The sequence below is a fragment of the Xyrauchen texanus genome, chromosome 8, assembly GCF_025860055.1.
Source record: "Xyrauchen texanus isolate HMW12.3.18 chromosome 8, RBS_HiC_50CHRs, whole genome shotgun sequence".
In the NCBI taxonomy this organism is placed as follows: domain Eukaryota; kingdom Metazoa; phylum Chordata; class Actinopteri; order Cypriniformes; family Catostomidae; genus Xyrauchen; species Xyrauchen texanus.
The window spans coordinates 23,968,627-23,981,264 of NC_068283.1; the positions used below are offsets into that span (position 1 = coordinate 23,968,627).

Here is a 12,638-nt window from a genome sequence, read left to right on the forward strand (position 1 = left end):
TTTTTAAACTAACTTGTCTCTAAATTAACTTTTGAACTAGCTAAGCTCCAAAAGAGACCAATTTTAAAAGTGATGGTGGTGTAGTGGGCTAAAGCACATAACTGTTAATCAGAAGGTTGCTGGTTCGATCCCCACAGCCACCACCATTGTGTCCTTGAGCAAGACACTTAATCCAGGTTGCTCTGGGGGGATTGTCCCTGTAATAAGTGCACTGTAAGTCGCTTTGGATAAAAGTGTCTGCCAAATGCATAAATGTAAATGTAAAATGCATGACAACATATTAGTTAAACTCCAGCAAATCTAGCATAGGTGGGCTCGCCTCGGTTGCTTTCTGTCTATTCTTCATGAGTTAAAAGCAGCTCTTACATTCATTCAGATGGGATCAATACATTACAATGTTTTGTAATATTGTGACCAAATCAGAGCAGAAAACATCACAAAAACATTTGTAACTAACTAAAAAAGAGATTTTTATGATGATGTACCAGTAGGCGTGTGTACTTGGCGGTCACACATCAGACTTGCCGGCATACATAGATGAATCATGGAAAAAATCTAATTTGTCAACTTTTGCTCTGACTTAGGACCCCTGGGACTTGTTTTTGTTTTTCTTGTTGTCGTTACAAGGGTGTTTTTTTTCATTCTCAGCCATTGTTTCCTTCTGCTGATGGTCACAAATATGGTGACAACAAAATAAAAAATAAGAGTGTCTTGAAACAGGTCAATAGGTGCATTAAGGAGCTGTTTACATAGGACATATCCTTACAACAGCTTATTTATTTTACATGAAAAGAGGCTCCTCATGACCAGCCAAATACTTGCTTAATCATAGTTACAGCTGTGTTATTAAATGAATTAAATGAATCATGGCTGAATGTGAATAGTGAATTTCTACAATGATATTGGTAACTGAAAACTATTGATTTAAATGGTGTTACATCCAGATCCCTTGGTGTCAATGTCCAAGTCCAGTACATAATAATAAAAAATACATAAATAAATCAACAAACAGCCAAATAAGTCAATGTGATGTTTATGTAAACTCACAAACAATTACAAAAGAGCACTAACAAAATGCAAGAATGTGCCCTGTAAGAATGACCCCTAACCAGATTGACAAATTTGATTGCAAAACAAATGACTGTGGAATGTAGGCTAGTGATAGGCATATGTTCAGTGATGTTGAAATATATTGACTTCTAAAGTCGTTTTTTTGTACTTTTTGTCTGTCCAATGCTTCACTCATCTGCCACAATGATGTCTTTGTTTTATCTTTTTTCAGGGACTTTTCTCAGCAAATACTTAATAATATACTAATTATAATACTATAATACCGTATATGCAATTATTTGCGATATAATTTATTTGATTAATTAATCTGCATATCATGTAATTTATTCAATAACATTTTTAATGAATTGACAGCCCTAATTTTTTGTCTATTTGTATTTGTATTGTGTTTACACTAGATTAGGTGTCCACATATTAACAAACTAGGATTTTTCTCATATTGATGTTTTTCCAACTTCAAAAACCCCATTTCCTGTGCATTTTTCTGTGCATGCGTGTGTGTGTGTTTGTTTTGTCTTTATATGTGTCTCTGTCTGTCTCTGTCTTGCTGTCTCTGAATCTCTCAACACTTAAAGCGGAGGAGTCAGTGGGGAAGGAGAGGGGTAATGTCTCTTTCCCTTTCTCCTCTGTTTGCTCTTATTGCCTGTCCTGCTCATCACATGCCTGTCCCCTCCCTCTTTAGACTGATCTGTCTGTCCAATTGTCCGTCCAAATATCCTCTCACCAGCTCCCACACACATAGGACACATGCCAAAGCTGAAGTCATGTCATTCTTTAGCCAGCTGCAGCAACTCAATATCGACTCTTGGTACATTCTACAGTATGTGGACACCTAAATGTGTTAACATACGTATTTGTGTCTATGTGTACATGTATTTCTCTTGTTTCTGCATCAGCCAATTTTTCCAACAACCTGTGAGTGTGAAATGACCGATTTGCAGCAGACAAAATGCTCTCAACCCCCAGGAACCTCACCACTAGGACTGGACTTGATAAAAATAACAAGATTAGACCCATTTTAATTGCAAAGTACTTCGTAGCTGGTTTAGGAGGCATAGAGGAAATGCCAAGTGATGGTCTACATAGACAGATATAAATTCAGATCTCTTATGCTGGGCTGCTCATGTAAAGCAGTGAAACAAGACAACACAGAATGCATTAAGACCTCTTAGGTCTGGACAGGGTCCATGCCCAGAAACATAACACAATAACAGGATTACAACCAATTAAACTGCTCACCTCCTAGAAGGGCACTTTCCAACTGAGATGAGTATCACCATTTTGATGAACGCAATATCCAATTAGGCAGTCATTTATTGTCTGGTGAGAGAGAGAGAAAGAGTTCTGAGGGACTGCATAGTTACAAGAACCTTATGCCAGAAGTCTGTTTTGCCCTTCTGTATGCTGTATTACTTGGCAAAAAGTATGTGGACACCCCCATTCAAAATGAATGTTTTGGCTATTCCAGCAACACCAAATACTAACATGTGCATAAAATCAAGCATACATCCATGTAGATTCTCCAAAAAATGTTTGTAGTGTGGGGCATTCATTTTCTGTTTCTGCATGATAATGCCCTAGTGCACAAGGCAAGGTCTATAAAGAAATTATTTACTGAGTCTGTTGTGGAATAACTTGACTGGCCTGCACAAAGTCCAGATCTGAACACCTTTGAGATGAACTAAAATTGGCGCCTTTACCTCACTTTTGCTTTTTTGTCTCAATGAAAGTAAATCCCTACTGCCTTGTTTCAGCATCTTCTGGAAACCTTCTGAAAAGAGTGAAAGATGTTTTAACCGTAATTTGAAGGGCCTACTCCATATTAATGCTCATGGTCATACAATTTAATGTTTTGCAAGCAGATATGGATGTGGTATTTGGTTTCCACATGCTTTTGGCCATGTAGTGTACGTACATTTTGCATTCCACCAGCCATAATTGAAATTGTGGACAAAGGATTTTATATATGTCGATACTTTCTCATATGTTATTATTATGACTTTTTTTTTTCTTGATGGTCCATTTAAAATACTATGTTCTCTACATAAACTTAGACTTCTTTTATCCCTGCATAATATACACCTTTTAAGCAGGTAAAAATGACATGATTGGCAAAAAAGACATGTTCCAATAGGACAGATGTACTGCATATTTTTGGACATTTAGCATGATTGATAAGTTAGTGGCATTGGTAATAGATATACTCAGCTCAGTCCAAGCTCCTTTATACAGATGTGATTGACTGAGAGCATCTCCAGAGGATGACAAGAGATAGCATTGTGCCATAGTAGCACAATGCCAAAGAGAGATGTTTTCTAGAAAGTCTGTGTGTGTTTATGCCGCACTGTTTCTTTCTAGATTTGAGCCTGTTTGACAAACCCTTTTTAGCCATGTGAACTGCCTTAGCTCACATCAGATTTGGGCCTGCTGGAAGTCTTTTTTTTTTTTTTTTGGTCCTGGTGTTTATGATGCAGAAGAGAGGTGGATTTTAACATAGGAACTAAATATTTGAATATTTTATTTTAAAGGTGAAGTGTGTAATTTCTGCACCACTTCCTTCACCAAACAGAATTGCAAATGACCCAAACACTCCCCCTGTCTGCCACTGGTCGAATAAACAAATAGCGCCTTCCTTAACAAACACCGTTTGTTGAGTCAGTGTCGCTGTGCCAGTTCATTAAATGATGAGCTGTTTCCTCACAAAAGCGTACTCAAGCATCTCCTTCATAGACATCCATTCAAAAAGAACGGCCTTTGGTAACTTTGTCAGTGTATTGCAGCATTATGCATTCATTTGCTAACCTTGAAGGCTTTGGTCTCCCCATGGAATCCTGTCCCACTTGAACTGAAGCGATTTCATGTCATTTAACTACTCAGTGCCTGATTAGAAATCCCACATGAATGTAGTCTTAATGGTGTGTATACATCAATCAATGTTGTTTTGTGTGTGTGTGTGTGTTTGTGTGTGTGTGTGTGTGTGTGTGTGTGTGTGTGTGTGTGTGTGTGTGTGTGTGTGTGTGTGTGTGTGTGTGTGTGTGTGTGTGTGTGAGACATATCACATGATATAACCAAAACAACAAATGGCCAAATTAAATGTTTCTCTTTTTGTTGTCAGTTAGAATGCTAAATGCTAACATTCCATCATGCATTTTCTATGGTTAGCAATCTTACAAATGATCCTACCAAGTTAACTTGTTCAGCAAGTTCAAGTACTTAACGTAATTATATCAAAACGTTACATTACATGCTATATGGTAATATATGTGTCAATACTGTATTTACTGACTGTATTAACGTAATCTGCTGCAACGAGTGGCTCACTTACTGTTGTCCCTGCACATTTACCTGTTTTTTCACACATCACCTTTAAGGTTTTTACATTATAAGCACTAGTTTATTTCAAAACCATATGCAATTTAGTGCTGTAAATTACAGCCTGTAATATGCTTAAAGAACAAATCTGTGTTAATTACAGACTCCAGCAGAGCTACAGGTCTCCATTATTGCCCTGCTGGAAAACTGTTTATGGTCATATGACTATGTCATGTGACATATTGTTGTATGCCATGTGACAGTATGATCTCTAAAGCACTGGATCATCATATCAAAACAAACAAGGAGGCATGGCAACTAGCTCCCAAAACTGTCACCATAGCAACAAAATCACATGCAGAATGGCAATGCATGTTTTCCAAAACTTATATCTAAAATAGTTTTGTGTGTGATAGTGCATCTGTGTTTTATTTAGTCATCCTGGTGTAGCTTAAATATTGATGAAGGTTTTGTAAGTTAAGTAATTTGGTAAGTGCAAACAAATATATCTGAGATTTATCTGCAGGCATGCACAGATCTAAAAATTCACAGGCTTGCATCCTTTATTTTTCTCTTTGTACTGTATGTATGTCTCATATTAATGTATTTCTTCCTTCAAACTCCCTTTCTCTCCATGTTTTTGTGCGTATGTGTGTGTGTGTGTGTGTGTGTGTGTGTGTATGTGTATGATTCCGCTCTCATTTCTTCAACTGCTCACACCTACAGTGGCGGCAGCGGGTAATGTCTTTCTCTCTCTCGCTCTCGCTCTCTCTCTCTCTCACCCTACTTCCCCCTTTATGCTCTTTATGCTTGTCCTGCCAAGTACACAGCCTTCCTCTCTTTCTTTTTTGGATTTGTCTCTATGTCTATCTGTAAGTTGCCCATCTCTTTTTTCTGTCAGTGTTGCTGTGTTAAAGGGATAGTTCATCTTTTACTCATCTTTATGTTGTTCACAACTAATATGACTTTCTTCCGTGGAACACAAAAGGAGATGTTAGGCAGAATTACGGCCTCAGTCAAAAGATACAATGAATGTGAAAGGTGACTAAGATTAACAAACTGTCTAACCTCTCCTTTAGTTTTCCTAGAAAGAAACAAAAGTCATACAGGATTGGAGCAACATGAGTGTTACTAAATAATTACAATATTTTTATTCTTGGAGCAAACTATCCTTTTAACTGACTGTGGATGCTCAGGATCATTCATTCCACATAGTACTTAGGGCTGATGGGGGGTGTGAGGGGTTTGTCACCTCTTAACCTCTCACTTTAACAGCACTGATTTGATGGGTGCTTGATTATGCTTGACATTGTGTAAGCACATTTTGCCTACTGCAAAATAGCATCTGTGTGCCTCAGTGAAATCAAGAAAATCTCACCTTTCATACAAAACATGGTCATTTTATGTCATATGGTTTCTTTATTAAAAAAAATGTTAAATTCTCAAACTTTTTTTTATTTTCAGGTTGAAATTTGATTTTGAACCTCTAGTGAGGTTTTAGATTTTGGCCTCATTCAATATATTCAAAGTTATTTGCACCATTACGCTTTTCAGGCGTAGGTGTTGCTGAGGTGTAATGTATTGAGTAATTCATTGTACAACATCTAATTTACATAGTTTAGTGCTAGGTGCAGACCAAAGACTTTGCATTTAGCTTGCTTGTCACTAGTTGCACATCTGCCTTCCATAGCTGAACACGCATATGGTGGATGGCTGGCCTGTTTTAACACAGGAGCAACTTGCAAATTCTGAAAATGTAGGAAAGCCTTCATATTTATTAGCTTTAGGGTGTTTCACGCAATAGTGTGTAACAAGCCAATTTGTGTGTTTCCTGATGAAAAAAAAAGACCAGCTTAGACCAGCATAGATTCCCATGGTGGTCTAGGCTGGTTAGTGCTAGTTTGGTGCTGGTTTAGATTGTGGAACATCTAAACCTAGCTGGTTTACCTGCAAAACCTAGCTGGTGAAGCTGGTTGACCAAGGAAGTCTTGCTGGTTAAGGTAGTTAAGAGGACTGTTGGGGAAAACAGCATACCTACATCCTACTGTATGCTGAGACCAGCATCCCAAACACAATATACTGTAGGCATGTGACCAGCAAAATGTTTTGTTTCAGCAGGGTATACTGTATAACGGACTAGCTAATTTCTAGAAGGTCCTTGCCTCTGGAGTCAGTGGATATGTGTTTTCAGATCCCTTATGTGTTTGCCAATGGACAACCAAAAAAAAAGAAAGAGGTTTGGCTGGGCATTTCTACTGCGGAGATGCCTGAGTCTGCTTTGTTGTCCATGTTTCATGCAAAGAACAAACCATTGTTTCTTGCAAAAAAAGGTACAGTGTTAGTAACAGCATGGGCAAAGACAGTTCAGTGGATATTAGATCCACTGTGCGATGATAGTTTTCAATACAGCATGAGCCACACTAGCAAATGTGTGTGTGTGTGTGTGTGTGTGTGTGTGAGCAGGTTTAAATGGTTTACGAGGACTTTTTTTAGGGTACAAACTGGTAAATGAAAGGGTATTTTGCTATAAATGTGGTTTATGAGGACATTTCTAGTGTTCCCATAACTCAAATCGCTTAAAAAAAACATACTAAATGATGTTTTATTGAAAATGTAAAAATGCAGAAAGTTTTTTGCGAGGGTTAGGTTTAGGGGTACGGTTAGGGTTAGGGGATAGAATATATATTATGTCTTCGGATAGTCCTCATAATGATTGCTGCACCACAGCGCCTGAGTGTGTGTGTGTGTGTGTGTGTGTGAGGGACAGAAAGAGAGAGAGAGAGAGAAAGATTGTGTGCATGTGCTTAGAAGGTGTCCATCCTATGTACTATGAGATGGGCTTGTCTGGTAACAGCAAGCTACTTTCTCAGTGAGGAGACACAGTGATGACGATTGGCTGAGAATAAATGAGTGAAAGTAGCAGGCATGTTTCATTGTTTTAACAGCCAGAACTACTAACTCACTCCTAAATCGTGTTCGTGCAAGATCAATTACCCATTTTGCCAACCACCTGCTGCCGTTTCACTTTCCAGCTGGTTTAATTGTTTGTGTGTGTTCCTGTTAATCTGCAGAGGAAGCAGCAAAGGGAAAGACATCAGTACCATCAAGTCCCTGCGTGTGCTCAGAGTATTGCGGCCTCTGAAAACCATCAAGCGTCTGCCCAAACTGAAGGTACTGGGACCTCACATGTGTGTTTCAATGTGTTTTCTCTCTGTGTTGACTGAGATTTGTTTTTGTGTTTTGTCTTTACAGTACATGGGCTATGTTTCTTTTTTGTTAGGTATTTAACCATGCTGTTTTTGATTGTTTTGTCTGTTTTCAAGTTGCATTTTAATTTGTTTTGTTTTGTTTTGTCAAAGTGTTTTCACTGTTGATTCTTTGCTTTATTTAACTGTTTTTGTACATTTTCAAGGTGTGTCGGATTGTGTTTTGGTACTGAATGGGGCTTAATGTTCTGTTTAATCTGTTTTCTTTCTGTACCTGTCTGGGCTCTTTTTGATTTTGTCCAGTTTCCGGTTGCATCTATTTCAGGTTCCGCTTGTGTTGTTGTTTATTGTTGGCTGTTAGCTTTATTAAACTTTTCTTGTTCATTAAAATTTTCCTTGTTTCTTCACTATTTTTTCCTGTTTTCAGGCTGTCTTTGATTGTGTGGTGAACTCTCTAAAGAACGTTTTGAACATCCTCATTGTCTACATGCTGTTCATGTTCATCTTCGCTGTGGTGGCTGTGCAGCTCTTTAAGGGCCGCTTCTTCTACTGTACTGATGAATCCAAGGAGCTTGAGCGCGATTGCAGGTGAGAGAAAACACACACACAAACACATTGACGGACAAAGACACTGGCATGTTTTTCTGACATGTTATGATGTTGTTAGGGGCGAGTATCTTGTCTATGAGAGAGATAACGAAGTGAGGGCGCAGAAGCGGGAATGGAAGAAGTACGATTTCCACTACGACAATGTGCTCTGGGCCCTTCTCACCCTCTTCACAGTTTCCACGGGAGAGGGGTGGCCGCAGTAAGTAAACATCTCAATTCCTAGATGAAAAGAGACATTTAAACTATTTAAATTTAATTTAAATGTTTTAGTAAATAAAAACAGTTCAAGCCAGGCTGGTTTATGAGGGTTGGATTGTCTACCTATTTGGCCAGGCTGGTCAGGCTGATAATTGTTTAAGAAGGGTTTTGGGTACTTGTAAGCTGGTCAGGCTAGGAGACCAGTTAGAACATCATAAACCAGCTAAAACCAACTTAGACTGGTTAATTTTTATTTCAGCAGGGTATATGCAAGAACTTTGTACAATGAACTAAAAGATTTAAAGCTACGCTAGGAAACCTCGGATAGGGCGAAGGGAGGGGGGGTATACATCATGGTGGGGGTTCCCCGGCCTGAGGCAAAGGAGTGTGATGAGTAGGAGGGATAAAGACTAAACAGCTAATCAATCAGGCTAATCAGCTGAGTAGAGGGATAAAGACGAGCCAGATGCAGCAGTTCAGGAGAGAGAAAGCCACACGCAGCTGCTGTGTGTATTTATGTTTATGTTTTTTTGTTTAAGTTTTTATTCAAGTATTACTTTGATGTTTCATCCGGTTCCCACCTCCTCCTTTCCCATTTGAATCCCCCCTGTTATACATATCAATAAAAAAAGTCATCTCTGGGTGTGTTGTCGGCACCTCTGAAAAGCCAAGCTGATGTTGATTTGGCTTTTATTATGGACTTTCCATTTTTGCTTGTAGACTCTGCTCTGTTCGGGGTTTCTTTGTTTTTACAACCGGTGATTCCCGTTCCTGAATGTTTGCTGTTTTGAATGATCCATGGCTAATTTTTCTTGTTCATTGTGACGACAAACTTTCAGCATCAGCTTCTCCCACACCAGACACGTGCTACAGAAGCCGGAGCTTATGTTCTCTGTGTACGGATATGACGTTAACACGCACGGGCGAATTACATATGTATTCAATTTCCTGCTAAATCCATCCCAACAGCTCTAAAATATAAATTATTATTATAGGTTTATCAAAGTGTATTTGGGTAATGACATGGATTGGAAGATGGATTTTTGTTGTACTCTCTCATTAATACCATTATGTAATTTTTTTTATAAAATAAATTACATAGTGTAGCTTTAATTTGTAGTACCACACTGCAGCAAATCAACAAATGCCTCATGTTCTCACTGCTCTCCAGGGTGCTGAAACATTCAGTGGATGCGACCTACGAGAATCAGGGCCCTAGCCCAGGTTACCGGATGGAAATGTCCATCTTTTACGTGGTGTACTTCGTGGTCTTCCCATTTTTCTTCGTCAACATTTTCGTAGCTCTTATAATCATCACCTTCCAGGAGCAAGGAGACAAGATGATGGAGGATTACAGTCTGGAAAAAAATGAGGTGAAAGACATAGTGGACAGAAATTTTACAGGCACAAGATCAGTTTAGCTAATTTTTATGCATATCACTGGGATTTATCTCATTTTTCAGGTACATCATGTCAGATGTTTGTTGTTTCCTAACCTCATTGTATCTGTTCTGTTTTCAGAGAGCATGTATAGACTTTGCCATCAACGCCAAGCCGCTGACACGTCACATGCCCCAAAATAAGCAAACATTCCAGTATCGCATGTGGGAGTTTGTGGTGTCTCCTCCATTTGAATACACCATCATGGCATTGATTGCGCTCAACACCATTGTCCTTATGATGAAGGTGTGGCTCCTTAGAACACATGAGAGCATACATTTTTGGTGTGAATGTGTTTCATTTAGTTTGAAAGTGTGTTTACATATTTTGTGTTTAGTATGATGGAGCTACACTAACCTATGAAGGCGTGTTAGCCAACCTGAATATAGTGTTCACCTCCCTTTTCTCCATGGAGTGTATACTGAAGATCATTGCTTTTGGAGCACTGGTGAGTGTAAAGTTTTCTTATGCTAAATTGAATGTATGTATGTGCGTATGTACCTGATTTCTGTACCATGCTGGAAACAAGACTGATGGAATGGGAGAAAAAATCGTAGAGATCAGAACGAATGTTGCACAGGCAGATTTACAAAGAGATAGAGTGTGAGAGAGAGGAGAGAGATCAAAGCAGTAGCATTCTGAAGAAGATGGAAAAAAAGTGCTGGGACATGGAAATGTGCCACAAAAAGGAAGAAATGGTTGTAGTCAGCTAGAAGTCAAGCTGGCAGGAGATGCACATGAAGATAGGAAGCTGTAGGGCACACTGATGTGATTAGGAGGGGAAAATGGAAAAAGAAAGACAGATTGATACAGAAATGAAGAGAGAGAGAGAGAGGGAGAGAGAGAGAAAGAGAGAGAGAGAGAGAGAGAGAGAGAATTGGCCTTGACAACTCATGATGGCAGAATAAAAGATGATGTAGGGGAACTGTTACACACACACACACACACACACACAATTAAATAAGGAAATAGCTGTGTCTAGGATGAATTCTCAAGCTCTCGGCACTGGTGCCTGCGTTCTCATGCAGCTGGTGTATAGAATGGCCCTAATGCACTCTTTTCCTACAGGCCCTCACATGGCAAGCTCACAAAAGCCCCTAATATTCAGCATCTGTGCCATCAGTCCTCTAGGCATCCAGTCTTTCCGTAGCAGAGAGAGAACATGAGGGGGAATAAGTGCAAAAGGTTAAAGAGAGCAAAAGAAAGAGAGTGAAAATAAATCTTTTGCTCCTTTTGCTCTCAGTCGGTCACTGGAATTATGTGAATTATAGTGGTTGTGTCCGAAAACTGAAAAATGTTGCCTTCACCATCAGTATATGAAGGACAGAAGGCAACAAGGCAGGATCCAATTCAATGATTGCGGATCTAAAACCAGTACCTTCACACACAAAACACTCTGTTAAAGGGCTCATGACATGAAGAATAAAAAGTCCCTTGATCTTTTGACATATAAGCGGTCATTGTACTATAAAAACATGCTGTAAGTTTCAGAACCCAAAACCACCTCCTCTCTGCAAAAAGAACATTTGTTGAAACCAAGCTGTCAAAATGACTTGTTCTCTACTTCCACCAAATTGTGGTGTCACACTGTGGTAGACATTTGTATCTATCCACATCCAAAACCACACTTTAAAGCCTACTTTAACATATCAGCTCCTTAGCCCGCCTAGTAGTGATGAGCAGTGAGATGGCAAGGAAAGAGCAGGTCAGTGAAAAGCAGAGAGCTAATCATAACTGTGGCTGTTTACTGTCAGTTCTTAAAGGATAAACAGCACCAAAACGGAGCATTTCTGACAGAGTTTCAGAATGAGGGTGGAAAATTATCATGTTTTACAAATATGACTGTTTTTTGTGCAGAAAACTTTAGTAATACAATTATGAAAAAGTTGGGACAGTATGAAAAATGCTTATAAAAACAAAATAGAGTGATTTGTAAATGTATATTCATCTTTTGATATATTCAAAGCACTACAACTAAACATTTTATGATATTTTACCTTGTGAATTTAATTGTTTTGTTTTTTAATGTAAAGTAATTTATTATATTACTTGAAAACTTTCTTTCTTTCATGGACCGCAAAAAGAGATGTTGAATCTTAGTCACCATTCACTTTCATTGTATGGAAAAAAGATGCAATGAAAGTGAATGGTGACTAAGACTAAGATTCAACATCTCTTTTTGCAGTCCATGAAAGAAAGAAAGTTTTCACATTTGGAACAACATGACAGTGAGTAAATAATAACATAACTTGCATTTTTGGGTGAACTATCCCTTTAATCTTAGACACAGCCTGTGTGTGTGTGTGTGTGTGTGTGTGTGTGTGTGTGTGTGTGTGTGTGTGTGTGTGTGTGTGTGTGTGTGTGTGTGTGTGTGTGTGTGTGTGTGTGTGTGTGTACACCAAGCCTAATCCTCCTTTAAACCAACTAACACACACATCTGTGTCCTCTTACCACAGAACTACTTCAAAGACGCCTGGAACATCTTCGACTGTGTGACTGTGCTTGGCAGCATCACTGATATTTTAGTCACAGAACTAGGGGTAAGTGTGCAGCAGAAGGGCTGTCATCTGTGTGTACTTATGTGTGTGTGTTTGTTTGTTGATGATGTGTTCCTGTATGTATGCTTGTGTGTTTTTCCATATGTGTGTGTGAGTATGTGTGTGTGTGTGAGAGAGACTCTCAACAGGATCTTTTCATGCTCACTGAGGTGTAAGGGCCTCCTAAAAGTCTTATATAATCGTCCCAGTTGGTGTGTGATGCAGATCAGTGAGACAGTGGTGCTCAGTAGTGATGGGGTTCTGT

The 12,638-nt window shown here is 38.9% G+C and overlaps 1 protein-coding gene across 1 annotated transcript in view; it reads left to right on the forward strand.

Annotated features, from left to right (window-relative positions):
* cacna1aa (calcium channel, voltage-dependent, P/Q type, alpha 1A subunit, a) overlaps positions 1-12,638 on the forward strand; it is a 123,340-nt gene that overhangs the window by 65,944 nt on the left and 44,758 nt on the right. Inside the window, exons 27-34 of the mRNA XM_052131564.1 lie at positions 5,110-5,121; positions 7,455-7,554; positions 8,017-8,177; positions 8,257-8,397; positions 9,568-9,769; positions 9,918-10,082; positions 10,174-10,284; positions 12,293-12,382. Of these exons, the coding sequence (XP_051987524.1) occupies positions 5,110-5,121; positions 7,455-7,554; positions 8,017-8,177; positions 8,257-8,397; positions 9,568-9,769; positions 9,918-10,082; positions 10,174-10,284; positions 12,293-12,382 (982 nt within the window). The remainder of the gene's footprint in view (positions 1-5,109; positions 5,122-7,454; positions 7,555-8,016; positions 8,178-8,256; positions 8,398-9,567; positions 9,770-9,917; positions 10,083-10,173; positions 10,285-12,292; positions 12,383-12,638) is intronic.